The 20295-nt window shown below is 31.5% G+C and overlaps 1 protein-coding gene across 1 annotated transcript in view; it reads left to right on the top strand.

The window, feature by feature from the left end:
• Positions 1 to 16611, top strand: part of LOC127735800 (ligand-dependent nuclear receptor corepressor-like protein) — a 29671-nt gene extending 13060 nt beyond the window's left edge. The window contains exons 3-7 of the mRNA XM_052246165.1: positions 950 to 1029; positions 5509 to 5569; positions 5997 to 6183; positions 9970 to 11450; positions 11985 to 16611. Of these exons, the coding sequence (XP_052102125.1) occupies positions 950 to 1029; positions 5509 to 5569; positions 5997 to 6183; positions 9970 to 11440 (1799 nt within the window). The 3' untranslated portion in view covers positions 11441 to 11450; positions 11985 to 16611. The remainder of the gene's footprint in view (positions 1 to 949; positions 1030 to 5508; positions 5570 to 5996; positions 6184 to 9969; positions 11451 to 11984) is intronic.
• Positions 16612 to 20295: the final 3684 nt, after the last annotated feature.

Raw genomic sequence — 20295 nt, 5'->3', positions numbered from 1 at the left:
TGTGTAAGTGTATGGATCTTTATGAAATTGTACTACAAGGTTCAATATCACAAAGGGAAAGCTGGGTTTGAGTTTGGGGTTAATTGCCCTAAACGTTAAGGAATTTTGGTTCAAAAAGGGGCCAAAAAAACAAGCACTTTTCTAGTTTCCAGACAATAACTTGTGTTCAAGTGTATGGATCTCTCTGAAATTGTACTGCAAGGTACCATACCACAAAGGGAAGGCTTGGATTGAGTTTGGGGGTGATGAATCATAAGGGGGTTCAAAAAATTTGGGGGGGGATTTTTTTTTCCTTTTTTTTTTCTTTAAAATTTTCCATTTTAAATTGGTTATTTCTGATTTATATATAAAAGCAAATAATAATGATATGGTTTGAATAGGTAAATTTAAATTTTTTAAGTTCTTAGACCACATTCATTCTGTGTCAGAAACCTATGCTGTGTCAAATATTTAATTACAATCCAAATTCAGTGCTGTATCAAGCTTGAATGTTGTGTCCATACTTGCCCCTACTGTTCAGGGTTCGACCTCTGCGGTCGTATCAAGCTGCACCCAGCGGAGCATTTTATTCTTTCTTGTAAACATGTGATATACATGTACTTTATACAACATGCTTATGAGATAAATAACCCCCCCCCCCCCCCCCCAAAAAAAAAAGATGTAAATTCTTTCTGTTTCTGTTCCATATTCTGTTTCTGCCTTTTAGCAACACCCAATGTACTGTGTCAACATTTGCATTTCTTATTCACTTGTTTAATTTTCATGTGTCAACATGTCACAGCCATATCAATCTGTCTTCCACGTAATGTTTTAAAATAAACACACAGAACAGATGTGTAAAGATATTGACATATCATTAAATCATCAATACAAGGATCATAAGAAGATACAAGAAGGAACAAAATCATCAAGATGTAAATACTGAGTTGCCTTTTATTTGTACTTCCAGACTTGGAAAAAGATGAAAAAGAAGACTGGCATCAAGAACAGAATTGTTTTTTCTGTGAATCTAGACTGCAGATGATGTTTGTGGGTATCTTTATTTTAATATTGATAATAGATCTTACATTTCTACAGCTGTAATTTCTACTGATAATCTATTTTTCTAGGCATCTAGACTACAGATAACATTTTCTACAAATAATTTGTTTTCAAGTAGTTCTTTTAAAATTGTCTTATTGCATAAAAGTGATCTTATTGCATTAAAGTTTTATTATTGCATGAAAGGTATTGTATTGCCTGAAAGGAATCGTATTGCGTGAAAGGTATCTTATTGCATTAAAATTATCTATTTGCATTTAAGTTGCCTTTAACAGAATATTTCTCTTTTTGGAAATCATAACCTAGATTTCAAATAATGTTTATAAATGAATTGCAAAATTTTCATAAACACAATTATTTGTTAATATTTTCTATGTAATTCAATCTATTTTTCTGAAATTTGATTTCATTTTAAAAGCTTCTGGTGAATTCTTAAAAAGATATTTACACCAGGGATTTGTAAAAAAAACATTTAGATCAACAGGAATTAATTTAAATAATTGGTCACACTGGTTTTTAGGAGGTCTGTTGAGTACATCCAGGGTTTTGGTTGGATTGGTAATTGTTCATGTATTCTGGAAGCTTCTACAGTTAAAAAAAAATGTACTTGAATAAACCAATAAAAAAGTGATTCTATGATTGGTCTAAATTATTGTATCAATTTTTCATGCACACTTTGATAGCTTGTTTTTTATGCCCCACCTATGATAGTAATGGGGTATTATGTTTTTTGGTCTGTGCGTCCGTTCGTCCGTCCCGCTTCAGGTTAAAGTTTTTGGTCAAGGTAGTTTTTGATAAAGTTGAAGTCTAATCAACTTGAAACTTAGTACACATGTTCCCTATGATATGATCTTTCTAATTTTAATGCCAAATTAGAGTTTTGACCCCAATTTCACGGTCCACTGAAAATAGAAAATGATAGTGCCAGTGGGGTATCCATGTACTATGGACACATTCTTGTTTGTTTTAGATTAATTCAAATCTTTTTTGGCAGTACATAGCGGTTAATTAGAGTTGTGTCCCTTACATCTATTAGAGTTATTGTCATCTTTATATCCATTTATATGTCTGTCAAAAGTTTTACTTTATGAAATCTTCCACTGTTTTTGAATTGAATCAAACTTGACAGAATTAATTTGCACCATGTGTAGTTGCACCAGGGCTTCCAAAAAATATTTGAGCCAGCCAGAGATTTTATATCTTATCCTGATCTTAATCCCTTAAGACTACGTAGCAAAAGGCAATTATGGTAATCAATTGGCCATCCCAATGATTGACATTAAAAAAACGATATTAAACTTTACTTTGATATAAATTCGATGTTCTGACGTGAACTGTTAATTTGGCAGTGCATCATTCCAAGTGTGCAACATCAGTGTACTAATATCTGCCTTAGACTCTTTATTTTTGCAAAATAACGTTGTCAAAAACATTACTTTCGATTTTAAAAGCATGTGTACTTTTACAAAGCACGACTGAGTGTAAAAAGCTCTTTCCACATTATTTCTTCAAGAAAATACTCGAAAAGAACGTTTGATACAGGTATCAATGATAATTTTAGCATTTTTTACGCCCGTTTACAGGATGTATTATGGTATACCGTTGTCGGTCTGTCCGTCCGTCTGTCCGTCGTCAACATGTCGGACATTAACTCAAAAACACTTAAACCAATTTGCATAAAACTTTGGTGAATTGTTTATATCTATTGACAAGAGCTCCCTTTCGTTTTTTATAAATTTTAAATTTTACGTTTCTGAGTTATGGGGTTTTATTCATTAAAAAAAAGGGGAATTTTCCAGTTTTCAGACAATAACTCAAGAATGCTTTCACCAACTTGCATGAAATTGTGGTGAATTGTTTATTTCTATTAACATAAGCTCCCTTTGGATTTTTATAAATATTAGATTTGACGTTTCCGAGTTGCAGGGTTTTATTCATAAAAAAGGGGGATTTTCCAGTTTTCGGACAAAAAACTCAAAAATGCTTTCAGCAGTTTTTATGAAACTATGGTGAATTGTTTATATCTATTTAAGTAAGCTCCCTTTAGAATTTTATAAATTTTACATTTTACATTTCTGAGTTATGGGGTTTTATTCATTAAAAAAGGGGGGATTTCCCAGTTTTTGGACAATAACTCAAAAATGCTGTCAGCAATTCTCATGAAACTTTGGTGAATTGTTTATATCTATTGATGTAAGCTTTCTATTGATTTTCATAAATTTCTAATATGACATTGAGAATTAATTGAACTTTATTTGTTTATAGTCTGACAACAGATTTACTAAGTATTGCACAACAGCACAGTGTATTGCACAACAGCAAGAAATCTTTAATTGAATATAAATTCAATTCATATAACCAATTTCAAGTTCTCTGACTACATTTATTCAGAAACCTGTAATATGTCAAATATTTAATTACAATCCAAATTCAGACCTGTATCAAGCTTGAATATTGTGTCCATTTTTGCCCCAACTGTTCAGGGTTGGACCTCTGCGGGCGTATCCAGCTGTGCTCAGCGAAGCAGTTTATTAAAGATAAGGATGCATGATTAAATTTCCCACCTGTGCAAATGTGTTCTAGTTCAAACAAGGTGGTTCTGACGATTTTTCATTTAAAACCTTTTAAAATTTTTCATCAAATCATATTTATAAACGTATTTCTAATACCGGTAATTTTAATCTTTTTGATTAAATTAATTAGATTCATACTGCTGAAATGTAAGAAAATAACTTTGAATAGACCAATCAATGTCCGGTACAAAATAGTTTACCTGTTACCTGAACAGGTAGAATTCAGCTGTCCAACAACTAACTAGCCTTGATTAAAATGAGAAGGTATTAAAGTATGGGTTGTTTTGATAGTACTTAATCATCATGTCACTTTTATGACCGAAAATGTGTGGCTGTTTAAAGGTTGATTCAAAAACATCGCAAATTATGTTAAAATGACCGTCTCTTAAGAAAGCCTAAAAAGTAGATGTTCGTTTCATGCTTTTCCCAGGCGGACAATGTCCGGAATATATGACTGTTTTGGAAGCCATGAGTTGCACACCTTTGTTTTATAGTTTGGTCAGATTGATTTTAATAGTAAGTCTCCAAAGTGAAACATGGACTTTCCATTTCTATAAAGATATTTATTGGGATGTTTGTCAGTACACTGTACTAAATCAGTTCCTTAATCCTATATTTTACTTTTCCAGTGTTTTCCCAGGGTGTTATAGTACCGTAGTGCTATCTTGATAGATTTAATAATATAATGTATTCAAATTGTGGGTCTAGAAAATTGTGGAGTTTGGGTTATGTTTAAAATAATTGGGTTCTGGAAATTAGCTGACATTTGGATTTAAAAGATATCTGAAATCATTTTTTTCAAAATTCGTTTCCATAGATACCAAAGCAGAGAGATAAAAAATAACAGGAAAACAAAGTACTCTGTACATAGTATATATTAGAGAATGTAGGACAGAAAGTCACAGGACAAAAAGTCAAAATTCAGTTTTGAGTATTGTTCTTTGAATAAGAAAACACTCATTTTAAAAAAAAAAAATTGTATTTTTCCTGAACTATTATATTTAAAGCAACTTTGTAATTAAAATTTATTTTATAAATATTAATAATGATCAAATAATTGTTAAGAAAACAAAATGTCAAAGTGGCTTGGTACTTAAATGGCTTCATGGTGCCAAGAAATATATCCTTTGCATGATTAAAATTTAATATTTTTTCATTTATCAAGGCTAATGAACAATTTCCTTAACTGTAAAATGAATATATGTAATAAAAAGAAAAAATTTCTAGATCTTTCTCTTACATACTCAAACAGTTGAATTGTCAACAAATTATTTGTGACTTTTTGTCCTGTGACTTTTTGTCCTATCAAATTTGTGACTTTCTGTCCTGTGACTTTCTGTCCGTTTACCTATATTTAGACAGAGTGTCAAAGTGATTAATATTTAATATAATCTGGAAGTCTGTAAAATAACAGTATCTTCTGTCTCTATATAGCATATATTTCCTGATCTTCATTTGCTTTTTACTAATTTTGTTTTTTTCTATGTTTTTTTTTTGGCAATATAAATAGTAAGCCATGCGATTATGAATCATTTATTTACAAGTCTACATAGGCCCGAATGTTTGACAAAGCTATAAATCAGTGTAAATCGAGCATGTACAAATTATATGCAAATCTCCTCGTTTGAATGGACACTACCTTCTGTCTCTATATTGCAAAAAAAAAATAGAGAGAAAAAAAGCAAATGAAGATCGGGAAATATATGCTATATAGAGACAGAAGAATTCGGTCTAAAATAACAGCAGGTCATCTTGGTTAATATATGCATTAAAAATAAAAACACTAAACTGTTGCATATTTTTAGCTGATGACTTAGATATTATGTAGTATCTGATAACAGTAGTAAGGTTTCTTAAAGAAAAGTGAAGAAAATCAATTACTTTATCATTACAGGAAGCCGTAGAAAAACTAATGGAAGAAGTGAAAAGTGGAAAAAACCTGACAGATAATCCAAGTATGTACAAAAAGCTATATTTTACAAACAGGTCAAAAGTTTGTCCATAGAAGATAGGTTAATTCTAAGTGTTGCTACTGTTTAAATGAAACTAATGGGCCTGACTAATTAAAGAAACAAGTGTGTTACTCCCACAAGTATTGTCGAATAAAAAAGTAACTTACTGATAATCAACAGGTCATAGTAAAACCTCTTATTGGCTGAGAATTATATAAGTTATATTTCCAAGGCGTTGTCACAAGGAATTCTTGAAATCTATCAGTTGAAAAATTCATATACTCACAAAGTGATAAAATCAAAATGTCTCACATAGGTATATTATAATTTTAAAATTCAAAAAATGACTGCAATCACTCTAAATATAAATTCATAGTGAGTTCTTTTCCTACAGCATCTAAAAGCCATAATATATGTTGATGTGTTTCAGGTTTACGCTATTTACAAGAACTTCTTCCATACTGTCCTCAGTTTTACACTCACAACATAGGTAGAGAGATCTTAGCGGAGTTAAAAACAACAGGCCATGGAGTAGAGAGAGATGTGGAAATGAATATACCTCAGACACAGAAAGAACCGATAGAACTCAAAATACCTCATATAATTTCTCATACAAGGTAGTCAATTGTGACGAACGTAAATATTTAGAAAGTTATATAGATATTAAAACAAAATAAATTCTATTATTCCTCATACTTAATATCAGACCTGCCAACTTTTGAAAACCTCCATGGGGGATTTTCCCCGGGGAAAAAAATTCAAATGTATCGCTTCATCTTGTGACTGTTTTTTTTTTTATAATGTCCAGTAGAAAGTATTTCATGTATATTTAGGATCAATTTTGGTTTGTTTCTTGAACTCTTGAGCTTGTTTTGATGCTGTGTGTATCATTCTGTGTAAAGATGTTTCTTTCATTTGGTTCATTTGTTTTATTTGTTTTATTTCAGTGTTATATTTGTTTTATTTCAGTGTTTTATTTGTATTTTCACTGTATCTATTTAAAATAAATTGATTCAGGTCATTCTGCCATTTTTCAAGAAAACGGCATGGCAAACGTTTCTTCTTGCTGGGTGGAGTAGCAACCATTGTGATAGTTTGAACTGTTATGATTCAATTCCATTTTTCATATCCTTTTATAACAATTGTCTCAATGTGCAAACAGCATCCAAGCCTTTACGTTTAATTTGCAAAATTCCTTTGATCAGTTATAATTAAGATAATTATTAACTATGTTCACCTGATTAAAGAATTTTTTTAACTAGTTAACTTGATTATAATATAATTAATCTCAATTAAATGATAAGTAAAAAAATTAAAACAGTTAATTATGTAACTCCCAAGCTGATCGGTATAAATAACAAAGATCAATAATTTTATTACCAATTAAGACCCATATAACTTTGACAAATCATTGATTTTATTGAGGCACGTGTATATGTTTACATAATACTTAGTGTCAAAACAGATCGATAATCCTCAGGTAAATCAACATGACCCGAATATCAGATACTACGATGAATTTGATTGGATAATATCTCTATGTTGTCCTCCATTACCGGAAATCGGTAAGAATAAAATTTTCTCGGGTAGAATTTATGAAAATCGGGTTTTTTGCTTATTTTAGGAACCCGATATCGGGATTCGGGTTGAGGCATGAAAATCGGGATAATACCGCCAAAATCGGGATAGTTGGCAGGTCTGTAATATTATAAAGCAAAAGAACTCAGAATAATTCATATAATTCCTCATACTTGATATTGAATTCTGTAGAACTGAAATATTTTAGAAAATCATACCATTTCTAGTAGAAGGTAGAAGTGATACTTATAAAGTCATTTAGAACTCAAAATAACTATATTTTATCCCTTAAAAGGAAAGCAAAGTCGTGGAAAACTCAAGTTACCTCATGTTATTTCTTGTACAAGGTGAAAATGATATAAACCCTATTAAACTCTTCATACCTCATGTAAAATACATTATTTAATGATTTCATGGTTTTACCAAAGTCTGCATACTAGCCTACATAATATGTGAACTTCATAAAAACTTGAAATTCATGGTTCACCTATACCCCCATGAATTCCACAAAAACTGGTATCCCCCAAATAATAATGAATCCACAGTTATCTTTTTTATGCCCGCGCTGTAGCAGTGGGGGCATTAAGTTTTACCATTGTCCGTCTGTACGTACGTAAGTACATCCGTCCGTACGTCCCAAAATTGGTTTCCGTTCTCTAACTTTAGTTTGCCTCAACCAAATGTTATGAAACTTATACACAATGCTTATTACCACAAAACACAGATCAAGTTTGAATTTTGGTGGCGTCACTTTAACCGTTCTAGAGTTATGCCCCTTTATAAATGGAAAAATTGCAAAATTTTTAGTTTTTGTTCTCTAACTTAAGTTTGCCTCAACCAAATGTTATGAAACTTATACACAATGCTTATTACCACAAAACACAGATCAAGTTTGAATTTTGGTGGCGTCACTTTAACTGTTCTAGAGTTATGCCCCTTTATAAATCGAAAAATTGCAAAATATTTATTTTCTTCTAAATATCAAGTAATTTTTAAAATTGGAGTATCTTCCTTTGTCCATGATTATAGTTGAATATACTACAATCAATGTTTTATACAATGCAATGTTTAATTTTGACTTCCACTGATAAAACACAGATCAAGTTGAATTTGGGTAGTGTCACTTTAACCATTATTGAGTTATGCCCCTTTATAAATCGAAAGATTGCAAAATATTTAGTTTCCGTTCTGTAACTTAAGTTTGCCCCAACCAAACATTATGAAACCTATACACAATATTCATTACCACAAAACTCAGATCAAGTACAAATTTTTTGTTTCCGTTTTCTAACTTTAGTTTGCCTCAACCAAATGTTATGAAACTTATACACAATGCTTATTTCTACATAATACAGATTAAGTACGAAATTTGGTGGCGACACTTTTAACATTCTTGAGTTATGTCCCTTTATTTCAGTAATAAATGTAGAATAATCAAATATATCACTTGAAATTTTTTTTTTTACAATAAAAAATTTATGATGTCTGCCATGTCTACCTTTTTTGTCGAGCCTGCGACTTTTGTCGCAGAAAGCTCGACATAGGGATAGCGATCCGGCGGCGGCGGCGGCGTTAGCTAACTTCTTAAAAGCTTTATATTTTAGAAGATGGAAGACCTGGATGCTTCATACTTTGTATATGGATGCCTCATGTTACGAAGTTTCCGTCAGTCACATGTCCAATGTCCTTGACCTCATTTTCATGGTTCAGTGACTACTTGAAAAAAAAGTTCAGATTTTTTGTAATGTTAAATTCTCTCTTATTATAAGTAATAGGATAACTATATTTGGTATGTGCGTACCTTGCAAGGTCCTCATGCCCGTCAGACAGTTTTCACTTGACCTCGACCTCATTTCATGGATCAGTGAACAAGGTTAAGTTTTCGTGGTCAAGTCCATATCTCAGATACTATAAGCAATAGGTCTAGTATATTCGGTGTATGGAAGGACTGTAAGGTGTACATGTCCAACTGGCAGGTGTCATCTGACCTTGACCTCATTTTCATGGTTCAGTGGTTATAGTTTAGTTTTTGTGTTTTGGTCTGTTTTTCTTATACTGTATGCAATAGGTCTACTATATTTGGTGTATGGAATGATTGTAAGGTGTACATGTCTAGCTGGCAGGTGTCATCTGACCTTGACCTCATTTTCATGGTTCAGTGGTCAAAGTTAAGTTTTTGAGTTTTGGTCTTTCTTTCTAATACTGCATGCAATAGGTCAGCTATATTTGGTGTATGGAATGATTGTAAGGTGTACATGTCTAGCTGGTAGGTGTCATCTTACCTTGACCTCATTTTCATGGTTCAGTGGTCAAAGTTAAGTTTTTGAGTTTTGGTCTTTTTTTCTAATACTATATGCAATAGTTCAACTATATTTGGTGTATGGAAATATTTTATGATCTATATGTCAGTCACGCAGGTTTTATTTGACCTTGACCTCATTTTCAAGGTTCATTGCTCATTGTTAAGTTTTTGTGTTTTCGTCTGTTTTTCTTAAACTATAAGCAATAGGTCAACTATATTTGTTGTATGGAAGAATTGTTAGCTGTACATGCCTGCCTAGCATGGTTCATCTGACCTTGACCTCATTTTCATGGTTCATTGGTCAATGTTTAGTTTACTTGGTTAATGTTAATTTTATGTGACAGTTGTAATAAAGCTTTATATTTATGACTATCAACATAATATCAATGATTAGTAAAGAAGGCGAGACATTTCAGCGTGTGCACTCTTGTTGATACAACTTATATGAAAAATTTGTGAGTGTAGAAAAAAGAAATAAAACTAAGGCAATGTAAACTTAAATGCTTGATTGCAAATTTTATAGGCAAAAAGTAAAAGAAAGTCCACAGGCATGTAAGAAGTCGTACACTGATGATGAATTGACGGCAGCAGTAAATGAAATACAAAGTGGAAAATTGGGAACAAGACGAGCTTCAGTTTTATATGGAATACCGAGATCAACGCTACGTAATAAAATATTCAGGATGGGCTCTGACAAACCGAGTATATATTCCTTAAATGGTGATGAGGGTTACGAGGATGCCCTGGCAGCAGAAATTGCCTTGAAATGGACAGACTTGATTCAGGGAAGCTATAGACCCTTGTTTATACAACAGTTGCCTCTGATGCTTAACCCTGATTACAAAGTCATTGATTCAGGTGATGATTTTGAAAAGAAGTTGGAATATATTCGTAAAAAGCACAATCTTGGTCGTAAAAAAGAGAAATATCATTCTGAATATGCTCATGAACTTAGACTTCCGTACCTGAAGAAAATAATAAAGAAATTAACAGAAGAAAGGTTTGATATGGAACGTAACGCAGAGCGAGTTCGAAAAATCAGTAAAAAAGATATCCTAAAGTCACAGCTTGCCAAAAGTAATGTAATAGAAATGCCAAGCTTGCCTTCTACAGAAGCCTCAGATATTGTTATACCATCTTTTAAACCAGCTCATGACACAAAAACTGAAAAACAAATTACAGAACAACTTTCACATTCCTTTGACAAATATGAAAATACTAGATTAGGTGATACACTGAAGGACATAATTGTTAAAACAATATCAGAAAAAGTTCGGGTCAAGTCACAAGCATTAGCAGAATTCTGTAATAGTTCTTTGAAAACTGAGAGTGATATTATTATTAAGTCTGAACCTCAGTCCCCTATTCCTTCACCATTTAAGAAAATAAAGAGAGAGGATTATGACAGAAAACGGGAACATGTTGAGCATATGACAAAACCACTGAAGAAAACTCGTCCAAAACGTGGACAATACAGGAAATATAATAGTCAGTTACTGATGGAGGCTGTGAAGGCAGTCCAGAGAGGAGAAATGAGTGTTCATAGGGCTGGAAGTTATTATGGAGTACCACATTCTACTTTGGAATATAAAGTAAAAGAAAGACATCTATTACGTCAGAAAAAAATCAAGGAGCAAAAGGAAGCTGCAGCACGAGCAGCTGCTGCAGGTACCAGTAATCCAGTCACCAATCACAGCAGTAATAGTAACAGTTCTACTGGTACCGATACAGAAGCCATTACTGTTAAAAAAGAACCAGAAGAAGAGATTTCAAGTCCAAAAACTACCCTCTCAACCTCATGGATGCCGTCCTACTTTACATCTGCTTCTAATATAGCAGGGACAACAGATTTGAACTTTTTTGGCACTTCAGGTTATGCCCTAAGTACCCCTGCCTCTGAACTGCTCAGGAAGTTACAACACAAAGTTCAAACTAAAGCGGATGAAAGTGATTCTTGCTCAAACTCAGGGGAAGGATATGTTTATATACACTAATAAACCTAAGGTAAAGATTTTATTTGTCGAAAGTAGAAGATTCTGAAAAAAAATTTCATGTCTCATTTCTGAGTGGAAAACTGATTTGATAAAAAGAAAAATTTCGGATAATTGAAAAACATGTGATTTTATAAATGCATATGAAAATTTAAAATAGAATAAAAGTAGATGAAAAGTAATCTGTAGAATAGCAGTAACCCAATACTAAAAGAAGACTTCTAGATAAAGTTAACATTTAATAAATTACTGCATCAATATGATCAATGAACTTATACTGTGACTAAAGGAACATTTTATTATCCATTCATATTTTCATGTATTAAAAGAATCAGGTGACCAAAATTTACTTTTGGAAACATGCATGTATTAAAGACAAGAAATTCTTCATGGCTTAGCATTGACAGCATGTTGGTAGATAATCTACTCATAAAAAAATAACTGATATTCACTCACAGCGTACATTTTGATGGAATTGCATTAGACTGAAGATATCCAATTCTGAGTTGTTTTTAGTTTACTTAAATTGCTTACTTTCTACTTACAGAATGGTAACAGTAAAGATGGAAACCAGTCTCACAATTTATATTCATGGCTACTTTTAAATGAAATGAACATGAAATATTGTTTTCTTTATAAAATATCAAGTTCTTGTTTCATGCTTGAAAATAGTAAAGAAATCAGGATATATTGTATCTTAATCTGTATTTTATTAAATTGTTGGTTTAAAAAGAAGGTATACTAAGGACTTTATTGATCATAATCTTTATATATTACAAAATCATGAAAATCAGTTTCCTTTTTTGAAATCAGTTTTATTTCTAACAGATTTTTATTTTTTTCATATATTTATACATGTATTTGAAAATAAAATAAATTGTCGCAAATGTAATTACTCTGTGAATATCATATTTTAAAGCTTTGGGAATTCTGTTGAAAAAATAATAATAGATTATACTTTGAACAATTTACAAGATATATGCTTCAACACATAATTTTGTTACCATATTGTGCATGTATATAGCTGGATAATTGCTTGCTTGAAATACAAGTTCAGGTTATTTGTATGTGAATAGCTTTTTATACTTTCCATGCAGTTTGTTTTGTTTTATTTATTATTATGTGTTCATAGTTGGGACTTGCAATGTAGCTGTTTTTTATATTTTGTTATATATGTGTATAAATTCAATTGGATTAAAATATAGATCCTTTGTCCTTGCTTCTCTTACAAGGATTTGACAGCACTCCATTCTACTTTCTGTTTTAAAGACCTCTCGGTGTCCTCAGGTTTTGTCCAAATGATACACACCTTCAAAAACAAGTGTAGCATGGGCATCACATGATCTGTATTTTAATTAGATTAGTATAAATTTAGACATAAATGACCTACTAACGTTAACCCAGGTTTGATGAGCTATTTCATTCCATTATTACTATGACAGTAAATAAAAATCAAACATAAAACATCTTCGAACCTTCCGATTGATTTAATAATTGATTTTATCATTAAAGGTTATTTTCAAACATTCGTAGAAAAGTAGTGGTTATTTAAATTATATTTGATAGCATTAAACAACCTCAGAAATTAATTATAAGATTAGAGAGTAACATCAGGATCTGCACTGAGTACTGTATATATATATATATATTGGAGCATCCTATGCCATTAACACCAAGTTATAGACATAAATCTGATCATATTAAGTGAAAATTTAGATTTCTTAGTATAGGGTAAGTATTGTATTGAATAAAAAAATCAGTCCAAACTTCTACGTCATTTGGTCTCTGGTGGAGAGTTGTCTCATTGGCAATCATACCACGTCTTCTTATTTTTATACAGTTTTACTAATGCTTTAACTAAATTCATCTTATTTGTGTACAATGGACACTTTATAAAGTCATATTGGCTTTATGAAAATAAAGAGATGTGGTATGATTGCTAATGAGACAACTATCCACCAAAGTTCAAATGAAGTGGATGTAAGCAATTACAGGCAACCGTACTGCCTTCAACAATGAGAAAAATCCATACTGTATAGTTGGCTACAAAGGCCCCGACATTAGTACAGTTAAAATAAATACTGTTAAAGTTGTTGAAACCGATACTTGTTAAGAATTGTCCATTTTCAAGCTATCAACTTTGTTTCCATTTTTGTCGATCCCGCAACATTTATGTCGGGAAAGCAAGACATAGCGATTTTAGATTCATTCCCTGGTTGGCGTCGGCGGTGTCAACATTTAAATTCCGTCCGTGGTGTAATTTTTTTTAAACATCAATAACTTTGCCAAACCTACATGGAATTTTATGAAATTTTGACAGAAGCTTTTTTATGACTAAAATACAGTATCCAGAGCAAAATTAAAAATAATTTTTTTTTCATTTTTTCCGTATTTTACTGATAAAAAGACCGTTGTTTTTTTTTACAGTTAACAAGTAGATTCAGTCATAGGTTAAAGTTTGTTACACATTAGTTACTTTGTCAAACCTTCATAGAGTTTTATGAAACATTGGCAGAAGCTTTTTTATGATTGCTGATAAATGGACTCACTTTTTAAGTCAACATTACACTTTTACACTGACAGCAGCAATTGCAGGCAAGAAAAAGGGTTCCGCGGTTACCCTTACGAATTTTATAATTTTTTGCAAAAAGAAACACCTTTCTGGTAGTACAGACTGTGTCCCTGTTCATTCAAATCAAATGGAAACAGCATGTTTTCATGTAGCCAAGCTATTAAGAATTTTCATGCAATAACCACTGATCTTCTATCCCATTTTTACCATAAATGTGTTACACACATACAAAGTCAAAATTATAATCAGATCCTGCACAATACACCATGCTTGCTCTATTTATTTTGTAAAGGGATATGGTTTGTCTACCAAAGAGTTGATTCCCTTTGCAAACAAAAATTTGAATTTGAAAAAAAAAAAAGCCAATAACTTGAAAATGGAATATTGCACACAACATGTTTTCCTTCTATTGATAACGGGAATTTTTATGTATATTTGTGTATGTGGTATGATAATAATTATAATTTTAATGTCCTAGTTATTGTTATTTATTATATTATATCGATATTGTTTAACTCCAAGTGCAATTTTTTATGAATTATTATTTTGTTGCCATGTTTTTTTTACTGTTGGATGGTGCATTTATATAACTATTTTTTTGTATTTTGTACAACATTCCAGATCTCAAAGTCAGATATTTATATTTTTAGAGACAAATTAAGGTAACCCATCACATGACATTATAGAATGAGTAAAGGTAACAATAAATCACATGACATAGAATAGATAAAGGTAATATTAGGTCACATGACATTATTGAATATAGGTCACATCAGTTCAAATAATATTTATACAATAAATGGTTTTGATATATGAAGATAAAATTGACCACATTAATGTACTACTGTTTAGTTTTCTAGTCACACTGTGCAATTTGTTTAATTGGTTCTCTACAGTTTTTGTTGTTTAGTTGATAATTAAGAGGAACGATTTTGACTTACTAAGTTGTAGGGTTTTTTTTGTGAGACTAAGTCAATTTTATTCCATTGTGTTATACTCAACTTTATTTCAATTTTTTATGGTCATATATTTTTTTCAAAATTAAGGCCACACAAATTTTTAATGTTAAACGTGTATCTCATTTCAAGATATGGGTATGTGTCAATATTGTCAGTATTTTATTTTATTGAGGGAAGTCTTACCTTGGGATCATAAAACTTTGGAGTACAATTAACGTACTCTGACTGAGAATTCAACCAATCAAAAAGCTGGATCTGGTGTTTCAAGCACAAATTTTGTTTTTCGAGTACTGAGTAAAGTTTTATGACCATAGGCCCTGATAATTGAAATTATTGTAACTAGATTGCCCATGGTATTTCAACAAAATGGTCCATAGCAGGAAAAATTGACACAGATAAGAGAATGTCACATAAAGATGAGATGCATGTTCTTTTGTGTTAAAATAATTTAATAGGGCCTGGCTAACCCTTTTAACAAAAAAGAATTGTCAAGTTTAAAAAAGACTATAATATAAAAGTACCATTTTGCAATCTGTATACACCAGATAATGTCATTTCTAACATTACTCAATTGACAAATAAAGTGTATTTTTGTTGTATTTTAAAAGTGATTAATTTGTAAAGCAGGATTTTTACCCACAATAAGTGAACTGTTGCTTAAGTAGCATGAATTATATGTTAAACATGTTACCATATAAGGGTAAAAACATGAATAAAAAAGAACCAGTCTGTGATTTCTGTATACAGCATTTAATAAAATGCTTTTTTTTTTTAAATTTCTAAACATTGTTGTGCATGTTCGTATAAGAAATAAAGGTAACATTTTTTGTCAATCTACAAGTGTTTTTGTTAAAAGTGGCAATATATCATTATATGATTTTTTTTTTGTCATTCCATTAAGTAAAGAATTAAGAAATAAGCTCGTACAAATTACCCAAAGCTGTACATTACGGACCATGTTTTGTTATATAAAACTTATTCATAGATTTTCTTTGGATTTTCACAATCCACACTCTAGCTATAATGTATAATGAATGATCTTTTGGATAAAATTTGATGGTAATCTTCTCATGACTCCAACACCATAATCTTACACTTTGATGAACTGATATATCATTTTCATGGGAGTTGTTGTAAAAAATTCTACTTGAGAGAAGGTCAAATTTCCTGAGCAGCTAGGCAAAGGAAATTTCTTCCTAGGACTGATATCTTTTGGAAATACTCCTCCTGAATGATGTGTAGTAGAAGTAAACCCTCATTTACTAAATTTATAAAGAATAGTGGTAAAATCCTGTACATGAAAAGAGATAATGAAATTAAAAATTTGAATATCAGGAACTTTATAGAAAAAAAACATGGCCGTAAGATGAATAGAAAAAAATAAAAGAAAATTTTGTTATGAAATAAAAATCATAAAAAAATAATTATGAATATAAAATGGCATGGTTGTTTTAATCAAGTAACTAATTATCCTATCTAAGTCATATCTACAAGAAGTTTACAATTTCTGTCATTGTTTTGTGTTCTATTTATGTATTTATATATCTTGTTGAATATCTTTTTACTATTTATTCTCAATTGTTACTGTCTCATATTTATCACAATGTTGTTGCCTTAATCATTAATAAAAGTGTTCAAAATTATTGTCAGGGTTATATTACATTGGCCTAGGTATTAAAATTCTTGGACATCTAATCATATAAGTGTGATTATTTAAATCTTGGGTTTTGATCAAAATCATTTTATGTTATGAACTTTTGTCATTTTGATAGCCTAAATATTCAATATTTATGTTAATAATTGTAACATTTGAAATTAAAATTATTGTGGTTGTCATCCATAAATCAGTAAAAATAGTTCCAATTCCTCTTACATGTTTATTAGTCCCCTACCGACGAAGTCGAAGGGGACTTTAGGTTTTCACTCTGTCTGTCTGTCTGTCCGTCCGACAGTCCGGCAAATCAGTTTTCCAGACTTTTTTTCTTCATGCTTGAAGATATTGATTTGATATTTGGTGTATTGTTTTATCATGACAAGTTACAGGTCAAGTTCGATTTTCACGATTTTAGCTTTTCTCCTTGTTCAGTTAAAGCCCTTTCCCTAGAATTAAATTTTTAATGAAATACTTATTAATTACTAGATTTCTGTTCAAAGGGAATTCACTCATTTTTAGCTCACCTGACCCGAAGGGTCAAGTGAGCTTTTCTCATCACTTGGCGTCCGTCGTCCGTCGTCGTTAGCTTTTTACAAAAATCTTCTCCTCTGAAACCACTGGGCCAAATTTAACCAAACTTGGCCACAATCATCATTAGGGTATCTAGTTTAAAAAATGTGTCCGATGACCCCGCCAACCAACCAAGATGGCGGCCATGGCTAAAAATAGAACATAGGGGTAAAATGTAGATTTTGGATTATATCTCTGAAACCAAAGCATTTAGAGTAAATCTGACATAGGGTAAAACTGATTATCAGGTCAAGATCTATCTGCCCTGAAATTTTCAGACAAATCTGACAACCTGTTTCTGGTTACTGCCCCTGAATTGGTAATTTTAAGGAAATTTTGCAGTTTTTGGTTATTATCTTGAATATTATTATAGATAGAGATAAACTGTAAACAGCAATAATGTTCAGCAAAGTAAGATCTACAAATAAGTTGTCATGACCAAAATTGTCAGTCGACACCTTTAGGAGTTATTGCCCTTAATAGTCAATTTTTAACAATTTTTCGTAAATTTTTGTAATCTTTTACAAAAATCTTCTTCTCTGAAACTACTGATACAAATTTAACCATACTTGGCCATAATCATTATTAGGGTATCTAGTTTAAAAAATTTGTCCGATGACCCCGCCTTCCAACCATCATGGCCAACTTAGTTAAAAATAGAACATAGGGGTAAAATGCAGTTTTTGGTTTATATCTCTGAAACTAAAGCATTTAGAGCAAATCTGACTGGTGGCAAAAATGTTCATCAGATTTAGATTTATCTGTCCTGAAATTTTCAGACAAATCCAACGACCCGTTGTTGGGTTGCTGCCCCTGAGTTAGTAATTTTACAGAAATTTTGCAGTTTTTTGTTATTATCTTAGATATCATTATAATATTTAATATCTAATACTATTAATTATGATTTTAACCTTATTTTACATGATTTCCAAAGCATCAGTAAATACAGGTGAGCGACACAGGCTCTTGAGAGCCTCTAGTTTAACTTTCCCTAGTTTATCAAGACATTAAAACTCAATTTTAGTAGGCATTTGACAATAGTGAAATGAGAGAGAACCTTTCTGAATATATATATATATATATATTTATATATATAAAGTAACTAGCTTCTACTACCTCTACAACTACTAAAACAATTATCTGAACGGTTTTACCTCAAATTTTACCTGGTTGATGCATCAAGTTGTGAAAATCAATTTGAAAGAAAAGCTTGTTGAGTTATCTCCCTTAAACATTAATAGGTGTAACACCACTAATTCGGGCCCGGTCAGAAAGCACATACCAGAAAGAAGTACATATTTAACACAAATTAGTTCCTATGCATGGGTGTAACTTTCAAAATATGTAAAATATTTTGGTAATTTTGGTATCAAATGAAAGCTGAATGGCTGGTGATCATTGTAGAACACTTTTTGACTGATAATTTTGAATAACAAAAGAATTACATGAAATGTAAAAAGGAGGGTACATTTTGCCTGTTTGTCAGATCTGAAGTACCTGTTTTGGTACATCCAAAGTTCCAGGAACCAGTTATCTCTTATATGCCATTAAAGGTATGTTGATTTTTTCAGTACATTAGACACCATAAGGTTTTGCTTTGGCATGCAATGATTGTCACTTTATTTGAACTTAATACAAAAGAGCTGTGTCTGCTTGAAATTGAGGAATTTAACATGGAAAGCAATAGGGCCATGAATTAGTGGTGTACTTCCAATATTTGTATCTGGACAATATCTTTTTATCCACTATTCAAATCTTTACCAATCTATGCCCCATAGGATGATAGACCCCAACAGATTTTTAAGTCAATGGGTCAAAGTTCAAGGTCACAGTTGCAATTCATATTATCTAACTTTAAACATTAATATTAATATCTTGACCATATCTATTTATCGATAATTAGATCTTTACCAAACTTGTTTGATAAAGACCCATACAATGATACAGACCCCTACATATTTTTAGGTTAATAGGTCAATGGTGAAGGTAACAGTTGTAATTGATAGACTGAAATTGGGACAAATTTTCCAAACAACCTTTTGAAGCACATGTCCAAACAAACAAAGCTAGGATATTCCTTTTGTTAAAAAAAAGGGCCTCTATTGATTTTCAGGTTAATAGGTCAATGGCCAAGATCGAAGTTGAAGTTTTCATGAAAGCATTCATTTCTGGTTAATATCTTTTGAGCCATACATCAGATTTTTACCAATCCTTGATGGAGAATGTGCCTTGAGATGAAAAACATCTTTGCTAGCCAAGTCCCCTGGATGGTAACCCTTGGCTAGCGAAGATGGATGAAAAAGGCCCCGAAAGGAATTTGAAGTCACTGTGTCAAGGATCAAGGTCAGCAGCGCTAAATATCAAAGTACTGAAGTACTCGTTATAACGACTTAGCTGACTCGATATAACAAGTTAGCTAAGTCGTTATAACGAGTTAGCTAAGTCTTTATAATGAGTTGGCTAAGTCCTTTTAATGAGTTAGTTAAGTTGTTTAAACGAGTAAGCTAAGTCGTTTAAACGTTTTAGCTAAGTTGTTTAAACGAGTTAGCTAAGTCGCTATATTAAGATAGCTAAGTTGTTATAACGAGTTCGATTAGCTAAGTCGTTATAACGAGTTAGCTAAGTCGTTTAAATGAGTTAGCTAAGTTGTTTTAGCGAGTTAGTTAAGTTGTTTAAAGGAGTTAGCTAAGTTGGTAAAACAAGCTAAGTCGTTATAACGACTTAAAAATAAAACTCCACCATGACACTAACCAGCTTCCGTAGTTATCAGTATACTCTGGTTTGTTGTTATATATTATTTTAATATTTGTATAATAGTTATACCTATAGCAGATTATCTTAATAACTCTACAGGCAAATTTTCATCCATTTATATATCATTCTATTCTACTATTCTAATGATAGTGCAGTACAAGTGCATGGTGGACACTCTTCTGTAATATTTCGTGTTTCTAATAGATTGGATTTGAGTAGGCATTCATATTTTCCCGCTTTTGTTGCAAAATGTTCTCGAGATATTCTTCCGCATGCGTAAACACAAATTTTCGGTATTTATGATTTGTTATTGATATATATATTTCTCACGACAAAAGATTTCCATATC

Source organism: Mytilus californianus, unplaced genomic scaffold, assembly GCF_021869535.1.
Source record: "Mytilus californianus isolate M0D057914Y unplaced genomic scaffold, xbMytCali1.0.p SCAF_3, whole genome shotgun sequence".
NCBI classification, from domain to species: domain Eukaryota; kingdom Metazoa; phylum Mollusca; class Bivalvia; order Mytilida; family Mytilidae; genus Mytilus; species Mytilus californianus.
This window is presented reverse-complemented; position numbering and strand designations above follow the sequence as displayed.